This window comes from Setaria italica, chromosome V, assembly GCF_000263155.2.
Source record: "Setaria italica strain Yugu1 chromosome V, Setaria_italica_v2.0, whole genome shotgun sequence".
Taxonomy (NCBI): Eukaryota; Viridiplantae; Streptophyta; class Magnoliopsida; order Poales; family Poaceae; genus Setaria; species Setaria italica.
The window spans coordinates 34,936,703-34,964,332 of record NC_028454.1 but is presented as its reverse complement, the minus strand read 5'-3'; the positions used below and the strand labels follow the sequence as shown (position 1 = coordinate 34,964,332).

Sequence of the window (27,630 nt, the reverse complement as noted above, 5' to 3'; positions counted from 1 at the left end):
ACTAAAAAGTAACATTTTAGTACCCGGTGGTGTTACTACCCAGTACTAAAAGGCTTTTGAGGAGTTCAAATTTGGACCCGCATTTATACCGGATCAAAAAATCACCGGTGCTAATAGATGAGACAAAAGATCATTGTTTAGTTTGTGTTCTGATTAGTTGTGTTCGATTGGTTCTGGCAGGGTGCAAGAGAGTTGTCCACATATAGCACGGTGGTCATGGATAGTCGACGGCGAGCGGTGGCTCTGGAAGAGGGCAAGAGGTGGTAAGCATTGGGGAGCGCTCTTGCAAATCCAGCTCGATTTGAATCAAATGGGCAAGGCACACGAGCAGCATCCCGAGCTGGTCTACCTCGTGTTGTGGTCGTTATTTGAGCTGGCTAGGAATGGCTGAGGCCTCGTTCGGCTGGCTGCTTTGCAGCTGGCTGCTGCTGCTCGGCTCTCTGCCGCAGCAGCTGCAGCACGCAGCAGCTCTCTGCCGCAGCAGCCAGAAACCGAACGCAGCAGCCAAGCGAACGAGCTGTCAATGGTGGCGGAGCAGACCGGCCGTGCAAGGAGAGGAGAGCTCAAGTTTGGGCCGGAGGAAGTGAGAGAGGGAGGAGGTGCCGTGGTGGTGCCGTCGTGCATGACATTTTCTAATTGGCCATGTTGTAGGCCTGACCATTTTAGGCCCAGCCTGATCTAGCCCTGGGTCTGGACCGAACCTGTTGGATTTTGGCACGTTCAAACTATGTTGTAAGGCCGGGCTTGGCCAATGAAAACCAAGTTTGAAAAACCAAAATCAGTCCGATCCGAGTCCGTCCGGATAATTTATTTCTTATTTGAAAAAGTCTATTTACTCCCCTCATCAATCTACTTTGTCCACTTAACACCCTCAATAAAAGTTAAGATCATTTTACTCCCCGTTCATTTGTTTCAATCTACCTCATAGATAGACTTCTCTTTTTTTCTTCGCGTACTGTAAGTTGTATTTTAATTTCAGATTTTGTTAGTTGACTTACCCTACGCTAGAAAAGTATATTATAAATTTTTCATGATTACTTTTATACAGTTTTGTATATCTAAGATTAATTTTATATTAAATGTTCCTATGAGAACAACCATGAAAAATTCTTAGTGTAATTCTTTAATGCAAGGCATTATGTTCTTTATCTTCTCACAAAGTTGAACTTCAAATTCAACTTATACATGGAGAAACAAAAAGGAAAAAACTCATTAGAGGTAGATTGTACCAACTGAAATAGTTTGGGAGAGTCAATCAAGCTAGCCTAAATTTTGCTTAGGAGGTTAAGTGGATAAAGTCAATAGGTGAGGGGAGCGAAATGAACTTTTTTTTTCTTATTTAATTTATTACTTTTCTACTAAAAAGGATGGGAAGCCCGAGCATATTTAGACTTGAGCATTTATCGGGCGGGTAAAAAAAGCCCGCATCATTTGGTTGAATTTTTTATTTTTATAATGTTTTGTTACTTCACTGTTAAATTTGCTGTGTTGCAATATTTTATAATGTTTCCAGCCAAAAGTATCACAAATTTATAAATTATTTTTCATTTTTATAAATTTTTCATCATAAATTTCTTGCAGAATTAGATTTAATAGTAGCCGATAAGATAGCCATATAGCAAAATCAGTGCAACATTTGAAATGTGAACAAATTAAGTGTTGTATCATGAGGAACAGCAATAATCGAAACTCTATTAGGCATACAAATTCATCGAGAACCAATTCTGCAAACCCAACACAGTGCACGGGGTCACGTTCGGCGGCTGCGTCGTCCCATCCATCCTCAGCCCGCACCATATCCACATCGGCCTGTCCGACCCGTCGTCGCGGCGGAACAGCTTCACCTCGACGTCGAGCTGCGTGGCGCCGACACGCCGCTCCAGGGCCATGCGGTCCAGCACGTCCTCGGGCAGACCCGCGCCGTCGCCCGCCGACGCCACGAACCGTATCACCCCGGCGCCATTGCCGGGCATGCAGAACCCCGGCCGGGACTCGACCCCTCGCGACGGTGAAGCTGGCATAGCTCACCAGGGCTTCGCCATTGTGGTATAGCATCTCCCCGTGGCGCGTCGGTTGCTAGCGTGCAGGGTGACGTTGAAGGCCGGCGAGATGGACGAGCTGCCGGGAGCCGGCGCGTCGAGGCCCTTGATAGCCGGCAGGGATCGTCTCTCGGCTTGCCTGACGGACCTTGAGCGTTTTCGTGTCGTTAGTTCCTCGAAACAAAGCTTCTTCATCTATGTCCGCCATGCTTATTTTTGCAACAAGGAAGTTTTGTTGGTCGCCGTCGATGTTAGCAGAGCCTGGTTGCTGCCCTTTTTGCCTATTTATTTCGAGGGCTTATTTTGAGAGCTTAGCAGTACATTGTCCTAGAGCTCCACGACAACCATCGACGCGTTCCGATCGCTTCGCCGACCATTTTTGATTTGGACACAGATACTCTTCTCTTCGTATCCATATCGACCGATGAATCATGGTCATGACGACCGGCCTATTTATTCGCCATCGTCCATTGATCTGCGAACAATACAATTACGTACTCCCAATGGCGTCCACGCACAACAAAGACGACGGCTGTGGCTGGTGCTCGTGGGTAATAGGGACGATCCTCTTCAACGGCTTCTTCATTTTGTTGACGATGCTACCTTCGATGGAATCCATCGCGAACCCTGACGAAAAGCCAACAACGTGCTCCGTCGAGCTCGCCGGCTTCGAGGGGCTCCAGCCCGCGCTGTCTCCCAGGGTGACCTCGCCAGCCTTCGACCTCATCCTGCGCGTCAACAACGGCCACACCTTCTGCCTCAGACACGGCGGCGGCGACGTCGTCGTCTCCTACGCGGGCGTTCCCCTCGCGCACGGGCGCGCGCCGAGCTTCGAGCTGGGCGACAAGGAAGTGCTCGCGTTGCCGGTGAAGGCGACCAGCGCGGGGGTGGGCATACCCGGTGATCTGTCCCGCCTCATGGCCGATGAGAGGAGGTGGGGCGTGGCGCAGATCCAGGTTGAATTCGGTTTGGCCTGGGAATCTTTCGTCTGCGACGTCGAGTTGGATGGGCACCCGCGCGTGTCCGAGTGCTATAAGCCTACCTCTGTAAACTAGTTTATCAGATGATAATTAACAATGTACTACATGCAGCTCATCAGTCTGATCGCTTACAACTACATGATTCTTTGATGAGCTCTAAACCGATTGACAAAAGAACACTATTTTTTTCGTTGTCACTATGTAGTTATGATTGTCTCCATGAACGGCGAATTTTTTATTGTTGTGCTGTGCAGTTTGTTAGAATTTTTCGCTATTCTAATTCAGATATACATCAAATTTTCATTACGCTCCTCCATGGTCTAAGCCACCCTTGCGAAGTCTTCCTGTCAGCACGGAGACGCGGACATTGTGGCCTGCGCAAGGAAAGGAATGAACGCTAGATGCTAGGGTTGATCATGCTTTCAGTGACGATACAGGGGTCTGTTTGGATCCCTTCATTTTGAAAGAATTGAAATCTACGTATCTTGAAATTTGGCATTCTATAACTTTTTAAAGTTTAGATATAAGCTTAGAGGGTAGGAGATGGAAATTGATTCTATAGATCCTCATGCTATGTTTCTAATATGCAATTTATAGCATGCTCTTCGACTCTGCAGCACATAAGTATCTCTCCCATATGGCCAACAATAATATATAAATATATTTCACATACAATTATATTAGCTTAATTAATTTGTGTCTAAATTATGATTATTAGAATGGAATTCAATTCCAAGGATCCAAACGGGGCTACAGTGCGCTCCAGTACTATCAATTTGGGCATTGGCCATAGTTGCTACAAGCAAGATCTTTTGTCAAACATCCATTGTTTGCAAGTTGTCCAGTTATTAGTCACGATTATCGGTGGCCATAGTTGCTACAAGCAAGATCTTTTGTCAAACATCCATTGTTTGCAAGTTGTCCAGTTATTAGTCACGATTATCGGTGAATCGATGCCCTGCAAACTAGCATCGACTTGTTGCCGATCAGTAGTTCTAATTGATTACTTGGTGGCTAGAAATTCAACTCGATTTGTTATCTTTAAAAATTCACGAACCATTTGGTTGTTGCTTTCAGGTGTTACGTGATGATAGATTAGTTTTCATCACTATAATTGCAGTTCCAGAATGATCAGGACATGGTTTAAGTTTCAGCTAACAGTTTTGATGCGAAGTGGAGATCAGATTCGGTGTCCAGAGTATGAACAAGGAAGGAAATCTCCAAGACCATGGGTGAGACCAACTCAATCAAAGCGAGGAAATACGTACGGGTTCAGATGTTGAATACATGTAGGTGAGTGTGTTTGTTCTTACTACTGCAAGACGCAACATAGCCAACTACAAATTAATTCATCTTAATAAAAGATAAGGATAGTATGCAGCGACAGCTAGCAGTGTAACTTACACTGAGAATACGTAATAAAAGCTAAAATTTTGAAACTAAAACTCGGCATGCATCGATGTACAACACTTTATGCATCGAAGTCAAACATATTCTGCAAAGCAAACACGGTGCACATGGCCACCTCCGGCGGCTGCGCCGCTCCGCCCACCCTCGCCCTGCACCACATCCGACTCGGCCTGCCCGAGGCGGCGACGCCGCCCCCCTGGAATAGCCTGACCTGGACCTCGAGCTCCAGGGCGCCGACCTTGTCCGCTGCGGCCATGCGGTCACGCAGGTGCTCGGGCAAACGCACGCCGTCTATCCCGGCGAGCAGGAACGGCACCTCCCGGTTCCCCTTCCCCGCCACACAGAAGCCAGGCACGGCGCCGGACGCGATCGTGAAGCCGGCGTACGTCACCACCCCCTCGCCGTGGCCGTAGCATCGCTCCGTGGCGCGCCGGTTGCTGGCGTGCAGCACGGCGTGGAAGGCGGTGGTCGAGGCCGGGTCTGACACGTTGAGACCCCCGCCAGCGGTGGGCTCGAGCTTGACGGAGAACTGGGGCGGCAGGTCGTAGAAAACGCAGTACCAAGGGAAGGTGATTATGAAAATAGCCAATGCGACTTCGAACATGTCGCTGATGAAGAGCTCGGGGCAGTTGAACGCCGGCTTTTGGCCGGCGGAGCGAGCTCGAGGCATCGTAGCGGGCCGGCGGGGCACAGAATTCTTCAACCGTTCGTTGCCACGATTTTTAGTTTTTGCGAGTACCGATGGCACGATCGAGACCAATCTTAAATTTCGTTATGGCTTGCACGGCGTAATCCGGGTAGAAAACATATCTTGATCGGACAGGGCGCTGAGATGAATATATCTGTCGTCTTCGTGTTTATGTCGAGCCCAGGTTCTCTTTGGGCTGTGACTCTCGGTCGGGCAATTTTCCAGGCAATTTTTTTAATTAAAGAAAATAATATCCGGCCTCAACCATTCTCAAGTGAATGTATATAGCCAACTGAATTACAACTCCAGACCGAAACAAACTAGAAGCACGCAGGCTGACAGGGCAACATAGAAGTCCCAAACATAGCTTCAGAAAAAAAAAAAACTAGAACAGACTAAGAGCTCTAAGTCTGAAGCCTGCTTCTGAAGTTCCATCCATACTTGCTGAAAATCGCCATGACCGTGACTTCCAACAAATGGCAACTCTCTTTCAGGCCAGCTTTCTCTTCCTCTTTTAGATAGCAGTAACCAGCACCCCATCCAGTAAATCCCTCTGAAAATTACCTGCAAGAAAGAGTTAGGAATGGTTTTGTTGAACACTACCTCATTTCTACTCAACCACAAGGACCAGCACAGAGCAGCCACCCCCACTAGAATTTGATTTCTAAGCTTTACAGCAAAACTTCTCAGCCAAGAACCCAACATATGAGAGGCATTGGTTGGAGGTTGAATACCAAAAGAAATGAAAACAGCATTTCAAATACACCTTGCCATATGACATTCAAAAAACAAATGTTGTGTGGTCTCATTAGAGCTAGAGAAACAACATTTTGTGCATCCTTTCCGATTTCGTTTAGTAAGATTGTCTTTTGTAAGTACGACCCCTTTTCATAAATACCATAAAAAAATTTGATCTTCGGGGTAACTTTTAACTTCCAGGAAACACATTTTGCAGGTGTTCCTTCCTGTCTCACGAAGTCTGAATACATAGATTTTACTGTGAACAGCTTATTTTTACATAATTGCCAAACAAAAATATCTTTTTGTTCCTTTAGATTATAGGTTGCTACTTTTCCCACCAGCTCCACCCATAGGTCTAAATTATTCCCTCTCAGTGACCTTCTAAAAGCCACGTTCAGAGGGATGGTGCACCCTAGCTACTGTATCATTTTTCCTTCTCACTATGTTGTAATTGAGATGCAAGAAGCCGTGATGAATAATTAGCGTTCGTATGGTATAACGGAAACATGACTGATTAATCTAACGAAATCAATTAGTTTTCCGCACTGCCTCTGCTGCACGACGCGCGGTTTCTGAGTCGATGGAGTTTGTCGGCGACCTCCTTCATTGTCGGCCTCTCCTCGCCGACCATGCTCAGGCACTGCATGACTAGCTCTGCAGCCTCGTCCAGCACCTCCACGCCGACCTCCTCCCTAACCTGTGGGTCCATGATCTCCCGGTGCCGTCCCGCCTGCGCCGCGGTGATGAAGACGAAGGCGAGGCCCCCTTCCTCCTCCTCGTCCTCGTCCTCCACCGGGACGAACGCCTTCCTCCCGGTGAGCAGCTCCAGCACAACCACCGCCAAGCTGTACACGTCGCTCTTGCTCGTGAGCTGGCTCGTCAGGAGGTACTCTGGGTCGAGGTACCCAAGCGTCCCCTGGACCAGCGTGGCCACCGCCGCCTCGCCGGTCGGCGCCAGCCGCGACGCGCCGAAGTCGGACACCTTGGCCGCGAGGTTGCCGTCGAGGAGGATGTTGGCGGACTTGACGTCGCGGTGGAGGATCGGCGGCGACGCCGACGAGTGCATGTACGCGAGCGCGTCGGCAGACTCGGCCGCGACTCTGAGGCGCGCGCCCGGTGGCAGCTTGCTCTCGCCGCCGTCGCCATGGATGTGGCTGTGGAGGCTGCCGTTGGGGACGTACTCGTAGACCAGCATGGGCACCTCGACCTCGAGGCAGCAGCCGAGCAGCTTCACCACGTTGCGGTGGTTGATCTGGGAGAGGATCAGCATCTCCCTGGCGAACTCCTTCACCTGCTTCGCGTCGACCACCCTCGACTTCTTGACGGCCACTTCGCAGCCGTCGGCGAGGACGCCCTTGTAGACGACGCCGTGGCCGCCGCTGCCGAGGACCCGCGTCTCGGCGAAGCCGTCGGTGGCCCTGCCGATCTCCTCCTCGGAGAAGATCTTGAACGCGACGCCGGCGCCGGCCAGCGAGCCCAGCTGCTGCTGCAGGAGGAGGCCGCCGTTCTGCTCGAAAAATCGCCGCTTTGCTTGGAGTAGCCGCCTCTTCTGAAGCCACAAGTGCGCCGAGAAGCAGGCCAGCAGCAGAAGGAACACTCCGGCGCTTGCACCTGAAACCAACATGGATGCCAACAAGAACCAACACCACGCATCAAAACCTCATTCCTGCCATTATACTTTCCTTCACCAACCCGTTAACAACCAAATGAATTTGTTGTCTGAATTAATTCATTCATTCAATGAAGTACCTATGGCGGCCTTGAGTGCTGAACTGAATTTGTTGTCTGGGCGGCAGCCACCCTGGATAGTGGCGTTTCCACTGGATCCACTGGGACATGTGCAGATGAAGCTGCCCGGGATGTTAACGCAGAGGCCGTAGCACGGGAACTCGTCCCTGTGCTGGCACTCATCCACATCTGTGGTTCGATATCCATGATTCATCAGAGATGAGACCGAGCCAGAGGCCAGACTTTTTGAGGGAGCAGAGGAGCACACCTGCGCAGCCGTTGATCACGTAGGGGTTGCCCTGGTACCCGTTGGTGCAGTTGCAGACGTAGCCGGGACCATTGCTGGACTCGAGGCAGACGCTCCGCGCGCTCCGGCACGCGTACGTGCCAGGGTCTCGCCGTGCGGCGGCGCAGCTCGGGGCGTCCCGGATGGCCCAGTCCAGGACGACGGGCACGGCGAAGTCGCCGGTGCGGTTGAAGTGTGATCCGGCGAACCAGAACCACCACGCGTCCACCATGAACGCGTACGAGCAGGCGGTGGAGTTGGCCAGGAACGTCGCCTCCTGGTCCCGGCCGCGGTTGCCACGGCGTCGCCTGCCGAAGCTCCCGAGGTAAGGGCGGTACGAGTCGAGGCCGAGCGGGATGTTGCTCTGGCAGCAGCCGTCGTCGCCCCGGCATGACCCTGGCAGCGCTCGCTCGGAGGGGCGGCAGACGGACATGCACCCGGTGACGTAGTACCCGTCGCCGTCGTTGAAGTAGGCGAGGCCGGGGCAGCCGATGGACACGAACTTGCTCTTCATCGACGAGAAGAGGAACGCGCTGCCGTTGAGCGCCATGGGTTGCTCCCTCAGGCTGACGACACGCCCGTCGGGGTCGCCGGGGCGGTCGTAGCACGCGCGGCTCGCGTTCAGGAGCACGGTGGCCTCGGCCGTGGGGAGCGAGATGGCGGCCACCTCGTGGCCGTACCCGGCCACGGTGAGGCGCGGCGGGCGTCGGGCGTCGTCGCAGCGGAGCCGGAAGCCCCCAGCGGCCGAGCCGCGGTGGCACCCCACGCCGATGCCGAACGGGTAAGGGATGGTCACGTTGCCGCACTGCCGCCGGCATCCCGGCGGCTGCTGCGACGCTGCACGAGGCGCCACTGAGACCGCTAGGCATAACAGCAGCCTCAACACCGCGTACACCTCCATTTTTGCAGTGCAGTGTGCTCCACCTCTTTCTTCTCTGTTCTGGATTTTCAACACGGATTGATTTGCAACTAGAGAGGTCAAGAGACGCAAACTCATGAGATAATCAAAGTATCAAACCCAGTGTCGACACGCACATCGTCAAGTCTTTTTCTTCGGTACAGCGCCGGCAACAACACGGCGGTATCTAGATTCTAGGCCAGGCCAAAATATGTTGCACCAACCTACGTACCACGTCATTACCTCCACGATTGACTTGACCTTGCCTTGAATAAAAGTCAGTGTTCACAGCAAGGCCGGCCGTCGAATCAAATCATTATTGGTTCCAGAAGCTTACCACCACCCTCTGTTTTCACCAACAACGGATTATACACAACAGTACTCCCGTCACCCGATAACAATGCCAAGGGATTCACAATTTTACACCTCAATAGCCAGGATAATTCTAAACAAATCACCGTACAACATTTTACACCATGGAGAAGTACATGAAAACAAGGTGGTGCTTGAGCGGTGGTGGGTGTATCCCTTTGGTCATTGTTACATTCTATTGCCTGTCTTGGTTTATAGCTCCTTAATATGATAGACTGATCACACACCTGTTCCTTTCAAAAAATCATTCATAACATTTGGCACATGATGCCCCGACATTCTTGTATTGGCTAAACGACATCGGTTTTGGCTGCTGGGCAATCATAATGAGTGGATATTTGCCAGAGGACACTCCTCATAGTATTTGCTAGTGGCATTTACATTTTATATTTTTATTTATTACTTCTCACTCTTCTAAAATATCTTTAAATTTATTCACACACCGAGCAGAGGGAGAAGGAGCAAGTTCTCAACAACATCATAGCACTGAGCATCCAAGTGGAGTTCAACAGAATCGTCCTTGCTTCAGGAGCTCGGTGTGTGGAACGGCAGCCAGTAGAGGGTACTAATACGTACTAGCGCTTGGTATATGACGGTGGTGTGCACCGGCGAGGCCCTTGTACATCATAACTTCAGAAAAGCCTGTGACAGTGTCAACGACCTTGTATACGCTGTCCTTACAACGCCCACAGATCGATGTGAATCATCTGCATAGCTAGACTTGGAGGCGGTGGAACGAGGTTGTGACATTCGGCTGCGTCACTTACATGCATCTCATAAAGGAGAACGCGGGCGTGTGAGAAGCCCTCGGCAACACTGCTATTTTAGCTATAATTGCCGAAACTGACTATGATTTTTTTCTGAAGAAAACTAACTGTAAATATTGCTGTATATTTGCAACCAAAATCAACGTGCGAAAAGAACAATCAGATGATATACGTACGTGTTGGATATAGATCATACGAGTTGGCATCAAATTGAAAACATATGGACTCAATATTTAACAGCGCCAACTTTAAAACGTACATTGATCTTCAAACCTAACTAAAGAACTACGTCCTCAGAAATACTGCATCCAATCAGGTCCAATATCTGATGCCCAATTCTGCAACGCGAACACGGTGCACGGGGTCACCCCCGACGGCTTTGCTCCACCCGCCTTCACCTTGCACGACATCCACGCCGGCCTGGCCGAGCCGTCGTCGCCCCTGAACAGCCTCACGTCGACCTCGAGATCCACCGCGCCCGCGCGCCAGTCCGCCGCCATGCGCTCGCGGAGCGCTGGGGGCAAGCCGACGCCGTCGGCCCACGCCACGAGCGGCACGTCCCGCGCCTCCTTGGCGCCCAGGCAGAAGGCCCTCGTCCGGCCCCACGCGACGGTGTAGCCCGAGTACCGCACCGCCGCCTCGCCGTTGCGGTAGCACCTGTCCGTCGGCCGCCGGTTGGCGGCGTGCAAGGTGATGTTGAAGGCGGTGGAGATGGGTATGGGCGCGTCGTGCGCCGGCGGCGGCGCGTCGAGGCCCGTGGCGCCCACGACCTGGACGGAGAATTTGGGGGGCAGGAAGCGGAGGAGCAAGACCCAAAACGGTGTGCTGAACCAAAAGAGGATGAGGATCATCTTCACTGCACTGGCTAGGTCCTCCTTGACAGAATATTGGCGTCGAAGGTTCATGGCGGACGGCATAGTAGCTTTCGAGCGCAATGCAAAAGGGTAATCTAGTTTTGATGATGCTTATTATCACGAGCAATAGCTTGCAGGCCGCGACTATGATAAGGGATAGGATTACGAGTCCACGACCGACTTGGACTCGAAGCATCAGATCTGGTTAAACTCAAACACGACGCCAGGCAATCTCAACATGTTATGTCGACGGCGCAAATAGAGGTAATAAAGGCAATCACGATCGATCTGTTGTTGGCCACCTCCCTCCCTAGTAAAAACAAGCATGGCAGACATAGACGAAGACGATTTCTTTGGAGGAGGCACAGACGATGAAGATGCTGGTCGAAGACCGACAGACATAGACCCATGGGAGAAACGCAAGGCCATAGCCCTAATGGTGCTTGGTTCAGCTTGCCTTTTGTCCATGTTGGCGTTCTTTATGGTTCCCGTCCATGTCTATGAAGCCAGAGAAGCTTCCGAGTTCTCCATGGAGCTTACCGGCTTTGAAGGGCTAAACGCAACGATTGGCAACACGGTTTCTCCCGTGTTCAGTCTCAAGGTACGCATCAGTAATCCCCGTGTATTGCAATCGTGGTGCTACAATGGCGGCGAGGTGGTTATCTCCTACTCCGGTGTTGCCATGGCATGGGGCCATGTGCCACGTTTCTGCATACACAAGGGGGCGCCGACAGAGTTTACGGTGCTGCCATTGGGGAGGGCGGTTGGCTTGTCTGATGATTTGCGCCGACGCCTCGCTTTGGACACGCACATGGGCACGGGTCAAATATTGGTGGAGATGAAGCTGTTTTGTGATGATAAAGGCCTGCCGTCAAAGAGGTTCCACGGGCCATTGTTGTATAAGTTCCAACTTATGCTTAGAGGTGGCGAGGACATACTTAATTAGTTCGTGGTCTTTCAAAAAGAAATAGTTTGATGGTCTTTTGTGCCCGGTTAGGCGTACGGCAACACATGTAACATCGAGACCATATGGACGATATATAATCTATTTATGGTATTATTTCCAATTTTTGGTAGCATGTCGTCCATCCAAACAGTAATAAATTCAGCGTTGACGCACGCACGGCCATCTGATCGAGCTGCTCGTGATAAGATGTGGCTAAAAAAGTCCCGCCGAAACATTGCCTCCATGTTGCGGAAACATCATCGAGAGTTCTCCTTCCACCGCTAGCTCGGAGCGGGCTCCGCCTCCGATTTGCTTCTCCTCCGATTCAAATTGGGGCACCAACATAGCATGGAGCATGCAGCATATCCTTTACAACTCGAACTAGATTGCAACACCTATCAGTTTCTAAGGAAAAAAAATCATGAAACATAACGATTTGCTAGGTGCAAACAAGGTGGAATACGTTGTGCAACATATAGATTTCAAATTAATAGATGAAACAGTATGTATTCACTATTGCAACAGTCTGACAAAAACAGATGAAACCTTCCTAATTAGCTATTGCAACATTTAGAAATCAAGAAAAAACAACCTTTACATAAATCGCAACAGCTAAAATAAGTAGTTGAAGAGAGACGGGAGAGAGAGGGATTGGTGGGTCCCACATATAAGGATCCATTGCACAGTCAGCATGCCAAGTCAGCTTATGGGTGTGATGTGGCTGATTTTGGACCTAGATGACCCACTTAGGGACCTTAAAATGCAATTTCATAGTATGGGGACCTGGATGAGAATCACCCGATAGTTTAGGGACCAGCCATAAAATTTACTCTAAATTCAACTTTAGGGAGCTGTTATTAGGGAGCTGTTATGTGACATCATTTTTTGTTGTGGCCTGAAGTGGTAGTTCTCTATCTAATCGTGAATTCTACTTACTTTGCAAATGTTGGACATAACGTTGGTATATACGTCAATGTGCCAGTGTACATTTAGTATATAATATTGTAAAGTCATGTACCTTCGGCTCCAGGATCCAGGGTGGTGGGTCGCCAATGCGAGCTCCATGCGGAACTCCTAGTGGTGGCGTAAACGCACACGCCACGCGGGTCCTCTCATCGGGAGCTCCTATACGAAGAATGGAAGCTGGATAAGGTTCATGGCTTTTGCCCAATTATTAGACCCATCTCCTCCTCATCTTTCTACGCCGATTTGTTCTTCTCCGACATATCCCACCCTCACCTCGGCTGGAGGCTAGCACGCTGCCACACCATCCGATCACCATCCACTACCACTCCATCGACCCACTCTTCCTACTCGAGCACTTCTCCTTGCCCTTACCATCGATCATCGCACACCTGTTATACAACGCCTGTTGTACAGCGCTCCCACGTCACCTCGCCTCCGCCGTTGGCAGAACCATCGCCACTGCTGAACCGGACCATCTCCTCTTAGGCGGTGGCCATTAGAATCCCCAAAATCCAAAACTCTAACCTAACCTTTGGTGGCGCCACCACCACCACCCTCGACCACCTACTGCCAGTCCGCTCCCTGCCCAGTTCCCACCCCTCCGCTGAGCTCCCTACCCCCAGCCAGAGATCGTGTGGCTGACAATGCCTACACAAATCTCCAACATCGGAAGTCAGGTAGCTTCCAGGTTTTAAAAAGCCATATAGGATTTCTACCTCTCATTGCACTCTGCCGCTCACCATCCACTACCACTCCATCGACCCGCCCTTCCTACTTGAGCCTATCCTTCCTACTCGAGCCTAGAGGATAGGAGCTGATGGCTTGCTTCTTGGTTTCATGGAGAAGAACGAAGAGAGAGAGGAGAGCTGGTGGTGTTTCCTTTGGTAGAGAAGGAACATAGAGAGGAGATGGCGTGCTGGAGATCCATGGCTGGCTGAGCTGCTCGAGGAAGAAGAAAATAACAAAGGTGTTGTTGCTTGTTCGGTGAGAAAAGGATAGAGGAAAGGAAAGTGGAGCCACACATGAGTCTCACATGTCGGGTCGGTGCTATAGTATAAGTCACGCAAACAATTTAATTCAAGTTACGAAGATTTAGGACATATAGTATAATTTGCGAGTTTGGGATTACGTTTGCGTGTTTTGTGATTTTGGGAACAGGGACGATACAATTTAAGAGCCCGCAGTGGATTTTATACATACTTAAAAAAAGAAAGAAAAAGTTTTGGCAAGGATACCGAAGACTGACTGCAGAGGCTCAGCGCAGTCAACAGCTACGTCAAAAAGTGACACGATCATCGTCCGCGACCTCAAGCGGGAGCTCCGCTGCAGCGGCATCGTCGCCACATTCATCGTCAGGGCTGGCATGGCCACCAAGGCCAACACCAACTTCCACCACGCCGCTTTTTTGTCATGCTTTATAACCAAAATAAGCTGAAACTGAAGTCAAACGGAGTAATTTTTTGCAGCTTTTTTTTGCCACGCTTCTCCACACCACCTACATTTGTACTAAAACGTAGAATCTGATTCAAACCCTTTCAATATTTATACAGCTTATCTGAGAAACAGGACCTTAGTCGTCGTCGAATTGCATCAGGGCCTTAGTCGTCGTCGAATTGCATCGTGTGTAGGATGGATTTCAGATGTCAACTTCTATATGCCATGTTAAGACGTCGTGCTCGTTTTTGTATCGATAAAGCAGACTACTATAATTTTTTGGCTTTGTGTGCATGATTCATGCCGTGATGTGCAAAAGTTGCTATCCAGCTGTGTGTATAATTCTTGCTACTTGATTTGCAGAAAGTTCACGGGTATTCTGAACAGACATTGCCCTTTTCTGCTGGTCCAAAGTAAAGCCAGGGGGTGGGGGTCTTCCTGAACTTCGAGAGCAAAGTTCATACAGATGTAAGGCACGCCACAATGATTAATGAATACAGAGAGTACTTGACATTGGTAATTGTAAATAACTTGCCATTTCTCCCTCATTGGGCATGAGATTTTTACCTGTTAACAAAATAAAATGAAATAACATGCTTGGTTAAATATCCATTACTATGCATGATTAAATTATCAAATAGAATATAAAACCATAAAAATCTAATGTAAATATTTGTGCAATTATCCTAATATTGAGAAAAATGAATGACTGTACCATGAATATGATGCTAAACATGATTGATCTCCCCTTCTATCTTTGACAATACCCTTGCCATGCCACGGGAACACCATAGATAGACCTCAATGGCACGCACAACTCCAATCACGTAAGAAGTTACCTGCAGTTAATATTAATGGGGCAAAATGTTACATCGGTAATGATGGTGTGGATGGTACATAATTACCTTTTTTCTTTTTCTTTATAAATCATAAACTTTCCTGATTTGAATAGTTTAGATTATGTGCCTCGTAAACTTTACCATTCTTACCTTGTATTCCATCGAGATGCACAACTGAGGGTGCCTAAGCCACAAAAATCCAGTTATGGATCCCACCACAGATATGAATGCATTAACCACCCAGATTGGTATGGATACATCAAAAAGCCAGAAGGTGAACTTGTCCCGATAGTTCTGCATTTAGAAAAAACATGCTTGTTTAGAGAATTTGTTCAACACTATATGGATGGCATGAAGAAATAAAATACTGATAGCATAGTGAAAATAACATACTAATGAAAACTTAAATCATGTCATTCTTTTGAGTATCTTTAAGGCATTGAATTCAAAATCCATATGCAACAATAGAAAAGGCCATCTCAAAAATCGTATAAACGGGATGGTGGTGGCATAGCCACCTCTGAAAGTTATCACAAAAGATATAGATTACACCAGTTGATGAATACACCTCAATCTAGTATACATAATTCGTTTGACCAATCTTGGTAACATTCTACACACTGATGATAAAACTTAATTATAATGTTCTTTCTACAACTACAGACCAGACACATAAATGGACTTTCACACACACACCTCGGACATGTCCATACTGGGTACATCCCCGCATATATTGGATTCCTAAGCCTACATGTGCATACTGTGGGAAGAGATCCACCACCAGAACATTGACCAACTGACCTAGGCCCTGATAATGATGTTTCATTTCATATTTCTAGAAAACTAAATTACAAAGGGAGATCATAGTATGAGGACTATTTACTAAAAATAGCTTATATTATAAATTAATAATCTGAAGATAAAACTAAACAAGGTTAATACGTACAGTAGCTCCGAACCGGAAGCAATGCGAAAGGGCTGTCAATGAGAAGCCCAACCATCCAATCCGTTTCACTTTAAACACCCACAGAAGAGTAGCACCGATTAAGGATGATCCTAGTACAAAAATCAGTGCATATGGCCTCTTATCCTAAACAAGAAATTCATATGTGAAAGAAATACATTAGTCAAAAATAAAGAACACATGAAGATAAAAATTACTGTTTAGATACCAAGTAGCAGAGCTATTACCCGCACACCCAAAGTCAGATATGTAGCAATACATAAAAGGATGAAATGGACAATTGCCCCCAATATTGACACCATATATATTGGAAACACCGCTGCTTGATATAATGAAGAGCAATCACTGAAGTAATATACCCATACGATGTAGCCACTAAAGCCACAGCAAAGATACCACCAAAATTGTGTATCCGACTTAGTACGGCTGTTACGCTCTAACCTCAATACTCGTATCCTGAAAACACATTTCGATACATTTAGAAGAGGCTAGTGTTCATTGTTATATATGATAATGGATTGAGTACTGGAATCAACTTACATAGGCACAACGAAGAAGAAGAAAGTTACGGCTGAGTTGAAACCAACAACAGCCTTAGCACCATTAGATTCAGCAGGTTCACAGGAAACAGTGTGGCTGTCACTGCAACAAATTAAAAATTATATCAAGTGAAGAATGAATCGAGGAGTAATTACTTGTATATGAAAATGACAAGTGAGGAACTAGATAGAACAGGGATTCATAGTGGCTATGCTACCCTCAGGAGGGCAGCAAACACATTGTCATATACTCATATTCTTTTGTGGATCATTAAAATTGCTAGTCTTTCTAGAGGTGGAGTTCATATTGTAGTATTCTTATCCTTTGTGACCAGTTAATACATCAGCCTAAAACACATCATATTTGAACCAAGTTGTCATGTTTGAACTTGTCAAAGTTTTAGGGACCTACCAGCTGTCATTCCTGTGGGGCTCTGGCAGGGGAGCACTCCTGTTCAAGTGGGGAGCTGGGGTAGCCGTCTCAAGCCACATGTCACCAGGGCAACTAACACACCGCACCTTGACAGCTAGTAGAACAACCAACAAGAACATAACCCTCCAAAGATCCATGTGTTACTGAAAGGTGATTAAAAAGACAGGATACAGTTAAATCTATAACATGGATATGAGGAGGTGCTATTAAAAATTCAGGGATTTTACATACCGTTCAAAGTTGCACATGACAGTATGACATATCAGGTATTGACAGACAACTAAAGTAAACTATCACATACAATGCATTATGAGTTCATTGTACTAGCATATTCTTGTTCTCAATAAATATTGTTCAGCTTGACCAATTATCCAAATGCACACCAGTTATGAGCAAAACATAAAAACTACTCCCTCTTTACTTCAATATAGGTCCATTACCATCGATGCTTTGGTTTCATTAGAGAACCAAAAAGCCAATTGTTGTAGTACGTGCACTCCACCCCTCTACTTTACTGCTGCAAATGCGCAAGGGAGCCTCTACAATGACTATTTATTAGATACCATATTTTCTTGGACTTATATTGTGTGATGTGTGACGAAGGTGCAACTCATGTGAAAACAGCTCTAGACTTAGAAATATTGCATATTCCACAAAGACCTGCATAAAGTTTTTGGAAATATTTTTCATAAATAAATCAAGGTTAGGATCTACATGCATACAGAACTTCAAGGTAAGGGTGCGTTTGGCAGAGCTCCCAGAACTGATTCGGTGAAGTGATTCTCTAAGATGAACTAAGAGGCTGGGAGCTGAAAAAAGTAGCTTCTCCTGATTCTGTGAAGTGATTCTCCATCCTGATTTTAAGAGTTTATGCTAGAGAATCAAAGAGAATCACTTTCAGCCACTGAATCACTTCTCTCAGAGAATCAGCTCCCATAGAGAATTAGAATCAGATGGAGCTCTACCAAACGGACCCTAAATCGGACCCATTTGCAGAATACAAAGTTGGTAAATTCAACTCCAATAGGTTACATGTATGGCATCTTTTATATCACAAACAAAACTGAGGTGGCAATTGAAAGTTTGCATGTATGTGCAGCAAAATTTTAGCTGTAGGTAAAACATGGTAAAATCTTCTAAAGACTAGCTAGTACCTAGGGTTTCCCAGAAATTTGAAAATTCCAATACCAGCACAGCTATAATTTGAGAATTTTCTAAAAGATTCCATGTAGAAGGTTAAAACATTGATCCCATAACAATGCACCATGCTTGTCTTGTGGTTGGTTTGAAACCTTAGTACTATGCACACACTCTGAAGTCTGAACGAGCAACCCACAGCAAGTTAGATCAATCAAACCGGAAACCAAGGGCTTGGCAGGTCCAATTTCTGGTTCTTATAACTAAGGCTCACACATTCCAGATGTTTGTCCAATCAAAGGCACCTATAAGTTTGTGGGCTTACGGTCGGTGTTCAATGTAGACTTAGCTGTGTAATATTCATAATATTCCGCTCATGTAGCTGCTGGCAAAGCATACTTCTCAGTTGCAGACATAGTAACACAGCTTAAAATTGCATGCCCTAATACTATTTTTCTTACCAATAAGGAGCACCATAACTTCACTTTGGAACACATGATTATTTTCTTTTTTTTCCAGGATAAAATGTTAAATTAAATTCCAGTACACATGTTACAACATCCTAAATCTTGTAAATTTTATACGGAATACTAAAACTGGCGCTCCAAGCCCAAGGCATGAGTGATCCATTTTGCCAAAGTTTCGCTGCAGATGGGCCAGCAATCCCGATTCTGTCACAGATAATACCATGTTAAAAAAAAGTGAACTAAAAAAATAGTAAACGTGCCCGAAATATCTCTCTTCCTCTTATTCTCTAACCCCCCCAAAAAAAACCAAGCGTACCTGTATCTTGCAGGGGCGAAGCGGAGGCGTCACACGAGGCGTAGCTGCAAAGGAAGGACGAAATAAATTATCATAGTCACAGGAGAGTAGCAGATTAGCTACGACGTGAGGGGAGAGCGCACCAGCGAAGAGGCGGCGGAGGAGGGGGCGCGGAGGAGAAAGCTGCAAAGCGAAAAACCAGTCAATTCTCTGGGCGAGAAGCAGATCGGCGAAGATCGAGGCGCCGGAACAGGGAGTGGGAGCACACGATCGAAGAGGCGGAGGAGGAGACGGGAGCGTACTGAGGTGAAGTAGGGAGGGCGAGGGCGCGGGGCCGGTAGATCGCCAGATCGGGAGGGGAGGGGGCGAGGGGCGGCGCGCGGCGTTCGCTTGGTGCCTTTGGTGGGGAGGGAGGCGAAGCGAGTCAGGATGACGGGAGGGAATGATCGCTTCGAGGCATACGCCGCATGGGCCGGCGTTGGGGTCGGAAGAGAAGGCTGGAATGGGCTGTCGCTTATGTTGCCAGGGTCAATTGGACCGAAAAAAAATGGGCCGGTACCATTATAGTATTTAAGAATATGTTATTATAATTTACCTATTCTTAAGCATGTCATTACAATTCTTCTTTATATATGAAACATATCATTTTTTTATGCCGTTGTCCCACGCACATATATAGCTACAATAAATACATATGGACCCAAATACCCATGCCTCCTTGACTTAACACCCGATGGGCTCATCTGACCGGTGGGCCCACTTGAGGGCAAGGCCCAGCTGTCGGTGAGGTTTTGCCAATTTACCGGTTCAAACACCTCACCACTTTACCATGCCAAAGTTTGGCTTCCAAGAGCTGAACGGAGGAATAGCTGATGAGGATGAAGGTCCGTGCCCTGGATTAATCATTCTTGACGTCGAGAATTAGGGTCTTTTTAGGAGGACTTCAGCTTCCGCTTTTTCGGTGGCCGAAGCTGAAGCCGTACCAAAGGGTTCAGTGAAAAACAGTTTCAGCAGGGGAGCTTCTAGAATTCAGGTGGCCGAAGCTGTTCGGTGGATAGGGAGCCAAAAATATTGGCACCCCTCGGCTTCTCGCGTCGTTGGACACCCTTGTCTCCCGGTGGCGCCCGCGGGGTGGAAGTGGTCGGCGGCGGGTGCAAACGAGGCCCGAGGGCGATGGCACGGGCTGGTGACGCGTATTGGGGTGTGGGCAGCCCACGGCCGGCAGCGCGCGCTCTGGGATCGACGGTTGGCGCTCGAGCAGAGGAGGCGCTGGAGGCGGGGACGGGAACGGACAAGGAGGAAGAAAGAGAACGCGCAAGGAAAAAGAGGAAGGAAGGAGAAATAGGAAGAAGTAAAAGAAATAGGAAGAAAAGAGGGGGAAAGAAAAAAAATAAGGGTACTACGAACATTCCATATTTTATCTATTTTAAACAATTAGAAAAAATTATTTTATCAAATGTTTTTCCAAACGGAGAAGCTGAACCCAAAAGATTTATTTTACTGGAGAAGTCATAGTCGAAGTCATTTCCGCCACCGCTAAAGTTCTGCTAAACGATAACTCTTAAACCAAAATCTTGGTTTTCGGCACCTAACCACGAATCAACCGCCTAAAAAGATCTGATGATACACGGATCCGGCCGAGCCGTCGTCCCGTCACCCATCCGAAAGGCCAAAACTCCACCCCCTGAATGGCCAGTTGTTGGGATGCTCTTGGACTGGGGAGGTGGCTGCTTCGTCTGGGCGGCGCATGCAGACTGCAGCGATCCTAGCAGCTGGAACAAGCGGGATGCCGGGGAAGACCACGACCCGGCAGGCGGCGGGCAGGGATGACCGGAGCGGTTTGGACTCGATACAACTGACAATCATACCTTGCAGATTGTAACAAACTGCTAGCTGCAATTCGCAATCTGCAAGCTTAAATAAACAAGGCTTAATTACAGCATTAGACTGAGCAAGAGTGGACAGCTGACAATAAGCTCATCATATATGTAACAAGATAAATTCATTTCACGATACTCATGACATGTGAACGACTTTTTCGTTTCATGATGCACCATTATCCTCTCTCTCTCTCTCCAGCTTACAAGGCCATGTACATTGACTCCTTTGACCATACTAGTCATTTATGTTGTCATATATTTTTAAATGGTTTGTCATGTATTCATGTATTTGTGCTCCAGTCAAACATATGAAAAAGGCCGTGACAATCTTCTTAATACACCATTATTTTCACAACCAATGATCTGGCCCTATTCAACCAAACAAAGCCTCAGTTGAGCCATGTAGCCAAAAGGGGGTAGTGGCATAGAATCAAAAATATAACTGTACATGGCATCGCGCCTTGGGAAAGCAGACTCATTAGGATTCTTTTTTCTTTGGAGCTGCAGAGACGCAGTATGGCATGGTTGCTATGAATGGCACAGATGATAAAATAGTTAGGTTTGGCGCAAGACAACTGATAGTACGATATCACAGCTTGTGCAAATAGAGTAATAGATTGAGCAAGAGCAGGACAGCTAATAGTATACATCACACCATGTGTAAACTTTAAACATAAACAGTACAGACAAAGCAAGCCATGCTACTCCTATTATCTGCAAAACTTTCCTCTCCATGGACCAAAATTTCAATTAACATACCTCTGTAAAAGAAAAACATTTTTCGACTCGCAAACGGAAATTTCCAGTGCTTCACTGCTGCGTGCACTCAGCAGGCCGCTTACCCTGCTGCAACTCCCTCACTCAAAGTAGAAAATAGAAAAGCAACAAGTGTAAGTACAAAATAGATCTCGCTTGGTATTACAATGAGACCTCCATACGTCACAATCGTCATTCGTTGTCTTCCTCTTCCTCATCATCTTCATCATCGTCACTGTTATTTTCATCATCCTCTAGAATGGTGTCGTCATAGTCTTCATCTTGAGCCTCTCCGGTGAACCATGAAACAGCATGTGGAATAATCTTGTCCCTGATAGTAGATCTGCAGTAGAACAAAGCTTGTTCAGAAGCAAAAATAAATAAATAAAGCATGCAGTTCCACAAGTAATTCAAATAGAAGCTCGATATGCTGACAGACACAATGGCATAGCTTATATAGTAGTGAAAAAGTGCATTACCCAATGTCGTAGTCTTGCTCCATTTGGTCCTGCAATTGCTCAGCCTAATGATAGAAGCAACAGACATAAAAGTCATAAATCGGCACAACTTTCAAACAAAGGCATATCCAAAATAATTAACCTAGTTCAACTTACGGTATCCTCATCGATGAAATCGTCATCAGGCACTTGAGGAGGGTTGAAGAAATTAAAGAAGCTCTCGCAGTCTTCAGTCTTTATGATAGGTTCAGTGTGCTTTGAACCCTTCTTTGGCTTCTTTTGTAGTACCTTCTGTGTCAAACACTTTCCAGGATACCATTCAATTTCAGTCCTGAAAAACAGGCAGTTTGCCAAAATAAGATGCTGATCAAATCTTATGTGACCCTTTTTTGGATCTGGGACTTGGGCATCCCCCTTATCTAATAAAGTTTTTTAATCAAATACGCACGAGATCTGCGTATCATTGCCTTATATAATAAAGTGGAGTTCTTTTGCAGATATCAGTGATCACGTACCCAATCGCCTTCTCAAGAATGGGCTCGTCTTCATCAATCATGTGATAAGTTTTTGTCAACACAGAATTTTTGAAAAAAGGATTAGTATCAAATGAAAACTCAATCTTGAAACCCTTTGGATCATCAATTCTGCACCATTTGATGTTCTTAAGGTACTTTAGAGCTTCCTCATCCCTCATTTGGATCTAAAACCAAGAAACAAAGGAATTATTAGCAGCACAAACCAGTGACAATATAGAGGCCAATGCACTTTATGTACATACAGTATATTAACATAAAACATTGGCAGCTCAGCAAAGGAGAGATTCACAAGCTAATATCATCTTACTTCCTCAGCCAGTATTTCATTGTTCTTCATTGCATTAAGCCAGAAATCTGGAACACCCTTGTCTGGAGGAAATGTAAAGGCATTAGTCTTAAGAACATCAAACTTTTGCCTTCATTTTAGCCTTGCCACACACCCAACCCCATAAAGAAAAAAATTCTAAGGAAAAAATCTGTTTGAATTCACCTTTCTGTTCAGCTATGGTCTCATCTCCACTCTTTGTGATGCCATCTACCTCAACCACACCGGTCACAATTTCATAACGCTGCAATTTCCATGTGCATCAAAGTCACCAACCAGCACAGATATTATATTTAGGAGAATTCATACTGAACATAAGCAACATTGCTGACGATTTATGCAACATTATGTGAATATGATGGTTGAACTACTGCATGAGTAGCAGCAGCACTTCCTTGAGATAGGGTTCAGGAAGTTTCATAAGTTGACTTTGTCAGGTAAAATGGAGGTGACAAATTCATGGATTATTATACAATTAATAATTTACCAAAGAATATGATAAATACAGATGAGCTCACCTTTGAGTAGAGTGGTTCATAAAGTTTCTGGTATTTAGCTTCTAGTGCAGCTCTTTCCTCAATGAACTTTGCTTCCATTTCATGATGTTTGCTCTGAAACAATGCCGAAACAGACAGAAATAGACCAAGGCAAAAGTGAGAATTTTGTTTTCGAAAAGATCACAGCATATTTATCTTTTAGAAAATATCACAGCATATTTCTTTCTAGAAAAATCATATATTGATTCTTAGGAGCTATTAGTTATTCAGAGTGAGAAATAGATCCGATGAACTCAGAAGCTTAGTGAATAGGAACATCAACTTCACAATCACCACAGTCCATGGATGTGAATCAATTAATTGGGTTCAGTGATTTTCTCGACTTCCAGATACACCTATGTTACTCAAAAAAAATATCCTCTAATGGATTTATTACGGTTTAACTCACACCAAGGCATTTAGCAAGTCAGGGGAGTCAAGTGTAAAATATGACCAATATGTTCTTTTTACAGATAATGAATTAGAAGTGCGATATAATGTGATCTAGCATCTTTACAAAGGGCATGTCAATGAACAATCTCTAGCCAAATGGGCATTTCAAAGAGGACCTGGCTGGCATACCTGGCGCATTTTATTACGCCATTTTATAGGCTTAAAGTACATTCAGAATAAATGCAATAGCCAAAGATAGTACAAACAATAAACTAAATGCTCAAAACGTGGTGGGTTTGAACTTTGAACAAAGGAGTATAGAAATATTTCTCTCAAGGAAATCCAAAAAAACACAAAGGTGATATCACAAGAACATAAGCCCAATGCAACAGGACAACATTTGGAATAAAGGTGGCAGTCAAAATATCACTAATAATCAACAAAATACACCCAAAACATGGCAGGATGTGATAGAGATAAGACAGGTACCACATAAGCACAATACAAAAACACACCAATAATAATTCAAAAATGAGTAGTAAATACTAGAAACATACATGTAGCTGCTAATATGTTGTATTTTACCATCTTATAATGTACAGCCATTAAAACCCATTTCTGCCATTCAAGTCGTGTGAATTCAAAAGAAACTGATGAATTAGGCATTCAATTACCCTACGTCCCTACACAAGGGCTACATACGAAACTATTGATACAGGACGGATACTGAGTTGAGGATTTTTTTTTTATCCGTAGCGGCATGTTAGTTTAAACTACACATCACAAGGATCGGACATGCAGAGTTGCAGACACTGCCTGACATTCAAAACACGCTGATCACAACATCTCCGATTAATAAGATGTGGCTACTGGCTCCAACGCACAAAACAGAGTATGGCATCAGAGATTCGCTTTGAATTACCTGAATTTCTCTGAGCACATCGACGCGCTTCCTGATCTTAGGAGCGATGCTCTCGAGCACATCCGTGTGCTTCGCGGCCAACGCCTCCAGCTTGTTCTGCACAAGCGCCAGTAGAATCAGACAAAAGCCCACAGCGAATCGGCACCACGCAGAGAGGGGAAAAAAAAGCGACAGCGGAAAAGAGGCAGAGAGAAGTCAGGATACCTTCAGCGACATCACGAGGGCGGCCTTCTGCTCCGGCGTGAGCTCTGCATTGGAAAAAAAAAACGAAAACGCCGTCGCAAACGTTAAGACGGAACCGCAATCGCAAGAGGAGATGAGCAGCAGCAGTAACGAAGCGGAGCAGGGCGTCGAGAGCTCACCGGTGTTGGCGTCGATGGCGGCGAGGTCGAGCACGTCGCCCCTGTCGGTCATGGTTGCGACTGCGAGAAGCCGAGGGCTTACGCGGGGGACGAGGAGGAGCGGCGGAGCAGAGCGGGGCGGGAGGCGCGTGTCGGAGAAGGGAAATGGCAAAGGGCTGGGAGGAGAAGGGCAACGGTGGGCGCGGATTTTATAGGGTAGGATGGCGGCGCGCCCGCGCTCGCGCTCGTGTGGACTCGGGATTCGAGAGTCCAGGGCTCCAGGCTCTCGCCGTGCTTTTCCCCGTTTTCTTCTCTTTCTTGCCTTTTCCTCGGAGGACGCGGGCCGGGTCTCCCCAGAGTTTTTGCGACGGATTGTTTGCGAAAAGGCCGGGAGAGTACCGCCGGCACCCGGCGCCTGGTTTCCTCGCCTGCTCCGGTGCCGCGCAATAGGTGGAAGCAATTCTTCTTGCCCCCGCTTCATTCGCGTTAATTCAGTACTTCCCCCAAACTTCCAACTTTGACACTATAAAAAAGAAGATTTCCCATCACATCAAATTTGCGGTACATGTATGGAGTATTAAATGTAGATGAAATCAAAAACTAATTGCACAGTTTTGCTGTACTTTGCGAGACGAATCTTTTGAGCCTAATTAGTCAATATTTAGACAAAATTCACAGATACAAACGAAACGCTACAGTGTGCTACAGCGCTAAAATAGTAATTTTGTATCTCCAAAGTTAAGCAACTAAACAAGGCCTCGTTGGATTGGACAAACCACTCTGAAAGTGGAAAGTTTGTCGTCTCGCTGGTTCTCAGAATGGACAGCAACGGAGGGGGTTCAGGTTTAGACGCTTGATGGCTAGAGATCTTCTCACTGAAAAAGGGCCAACACTCGAGCACTTGCGCTGCAGGGTCTGGGGTCTCTAGCTAGTTGGGATTGCGGCCTGTCGACGGTCCTGAACTGTGATCCGTTGCTGTCGTTAGCCTATGAGAAAAATATCGGTCCAGCTTCCGACAGCTGGAAAACTTGGGCAGGATCTGGATCAGGGATCCATCCGACGATATGATCAAGACCACTTCACACTACTTTCGGCTGTTCTCTGCTCCTCAACAATCTAGCCAGCTGGTCAGAGCATGAAGATTCGGCTGTTGCCTCGCACATTCGGCGAGACGGCGATCGCGTCCCCGCCTTAGGATAGGAGGCATCTCGTGTCCTGTAAGTGTTCATTAGATTTGCTTCGTGCGAAGGGCCCGGTACGTACAATTCACCGTGACGATCGCCAAAACGGCCGGCAACAAAGTGAAGCCTAGCTTCCGGAACTTTTGACACTACTTCAAGAATTCAGAGACTTGAATGGATGATTTATGGCGAGATGCAGCAGCGCGTGAACTGGGGATGAGCTGCACAGTACAGCAAAGACAGCTGAAACCAAACTGCAGGGCACCCGCCACCACAGCAGAATTCCAGAATGTCTGAGCCTCTGAGGATAAACAGGGGTCAGCAATGCTGTGGCTAAAAAAAAGGAAAGGAATCGGCTGGGCTACTGAATTCGTTTCCGTCTTGGACCACCATCCAAGTCATATCAGGAGTAGACGCGCTCAGCAAATGAGATAGAGGGGTCGTTTGGTTCCTTTGCTTGTAAGTGTCACATCAATGTTTAGATACTAATTAGGAGTATTAAACGTAGGCTATTTACAAAACTCATTACATAAGTGGAGGCTAAACAGCGAGACGAACCTATTAAGCCTAATTAATCCATCATTAGCAAATGTTTACTGTAGCAACACATTGTCAAATCATGGACTAATTAGGCTTAATAGATTCGTCTTGCAAATTAGCCTCCATCTGTGCAATTAGTTTTATAATTAGTTTATGTTTAATACTCCTAATTAGTATCTAAACATTCGATGTGACGGGTACTTAAAAATAAGCAAACTAACCAAACCAGGCCAGAGCAGCCGCAACGTTGTCTCAATACAACATGTCAATCAACCGCTGAACCGCGTCGCTAGGGCCGTTAGCAGTTCGCAGAACTCCCGAACAACGACGTACTCCCTCCGTCCCAAAATAAACACACATCCCACTTCTCGAGAAGTCAAATTTTTAAATTTAATGTATAATAATTACTATTAGATTGAGCATTGAATATACTTTCCTAATAAATTTATCTAAAGATACAAATGTTGATACTATTTTTTATATTCAAACTTAAAAACGTTTGACTTCTCGAGAAGCGAGATGTGCATTTATTTTAGGACGGAGGGAATACCACGAGTCCACGACACCCGGTTGTCTCTTTCGCCGTGTAGCCCCATTTGGTTCTTTAGGAGCTCCTAAAATTCCTGTCACATTGAATATTTAAATACTAATTAGGAGTATTAAACATAAACTAATTATAAAACTAATTGCACAGATGGAGGCTAATTTGCAAGACGAATCTATTAAGCCTAATTAGTCCATGATTTGACAATGTGGTGCTACAGTAAACATGTGCTAATGATGGATTAATTAGGATTAATAGATTCGTCTCGGGAATTAGCCTCCATCTGTGTAATTAGTTTCATAATTAGCTCATATTTAGTCCTTCTAATTAGCCTCTTAATATTTGATGTGACATGAATTTTAATCCGAACTAAAAATACAATCACCCCTTTCTAATAGATCCAGTTGCAAAAATAAGCATGGCGGACATAGACGA

The 27,630-nt window shown here is 46.3% G+C and overlaps 3 protein-coding genes across 4 annotated transcripts; all 3 read right to left on the bottom strand.

Annotated features, from left to right (window-relative positions):
* Positions 1 to 6,077: 6,077 nt before the first annotated feature.
* On the bottom strand, positions 6,078 to 8,542 carry LOC101752871 (wall-associated receptor kinase 3). The gene is made up of 3 exons (XM_004969674.2): positions 7,855 to 8,542; positions 7,608 to 7,775; positions 6,078 to 7,469 (listed from the first exon to the last, which is right to left on the bottom strand). The coding sequence occupies exons 1-3, from the start codon at positions 8,420 to 8,422 to the stop codon at positions 6,391 to 6,393; spliced, it is 1,815 nt and encodes a 604-aa protein (XP_004969731.2). The 5' UTR covers positions 8,423 to 8,542; the 3' UTR covers positions 6,078 to 6,390.
* Positions 8,543 to 14,196: 5,654 nt separating this feature from the next.
* Positions 14,197 to 19,233, bottom strand: LOC101786744. 2 transcript variants are annotated; one of them, XM_022827146.1, is made up of 10 exons: positions 19,086 to 19,233; positions 18,927 to 18,966; positions 18,805 to 18,848; positions 16,864 to 18,692; positions 16,453 to 16,554; positions 16,140 to 16,368; positions 15,895 to 16,038; positions 15,099 to 15,242; positions 14,825 to 14,948; positions 14,197 to 14,676 (listed from the first exon to the last, which is right to left on the bottom strand). In XM_022827146.1, the coding sequence occupies exons 4-9, from the start codon at positions 17,019 to 17,021 to the stop codon at positions 14,838 to 14,840; spliced, it is 888 nt and encodes a 295-aa protein (XP_022682881.1). In that variant the 5' UTR covers positions 17,022 to 18,692; positions 18,805 to 18,848; positions 18,927 to 18,966; positions 19,086 to 19,233; the 3' UTR covers positions 14,197 to 14,676; positions 14,825 to 14,837. The 2 variants fall into 2 exon arrangements, with proteins under 2 accessions (XP_022682881.1, XP_004969730.1); XM_004969673.3 differs by having other exon boundaries at positions 18,927 to 19,207.
* Positions 19,234 to 21,278: 2,045 nt separating this feature from the next.
* LOC101786071 (nucleosome assembly protein 1;2-like) lies at positions 21,279 to 25,340 on the bottom strand. The gene is made up of 10 exons (XM_004969671.2): positions 24,952 to 25,340; positions 24,794 to 24,837; positions 24,590 to 24,685; positions 23,257 to 23,349; positions 22,904 to 22,982; positions 22,721 to 22,782; positions 22,393 to 22,577; positions 22,034 to 22,208; positions 21,899 to 21,942; positions 21,279 to 21,762 (listed from the first exon to the last, which is right to left on the bottom strand). The coding sequence occupies exons 1-10, from the start codon at positions 25,001 to 25,003 to the stop codon at positions 21,612 to 21,614; spliced, it is 981 nt and encodes a 326-aa protein (XP_004969728.1). The 5' UTR covers positions 25,004 to 25,340; the 3' UTR covers positions 21,279 to 21,611.
* Between the last annotated feature and the right edge of the window lie 2,290 nt (positions 25,341 to 27,630).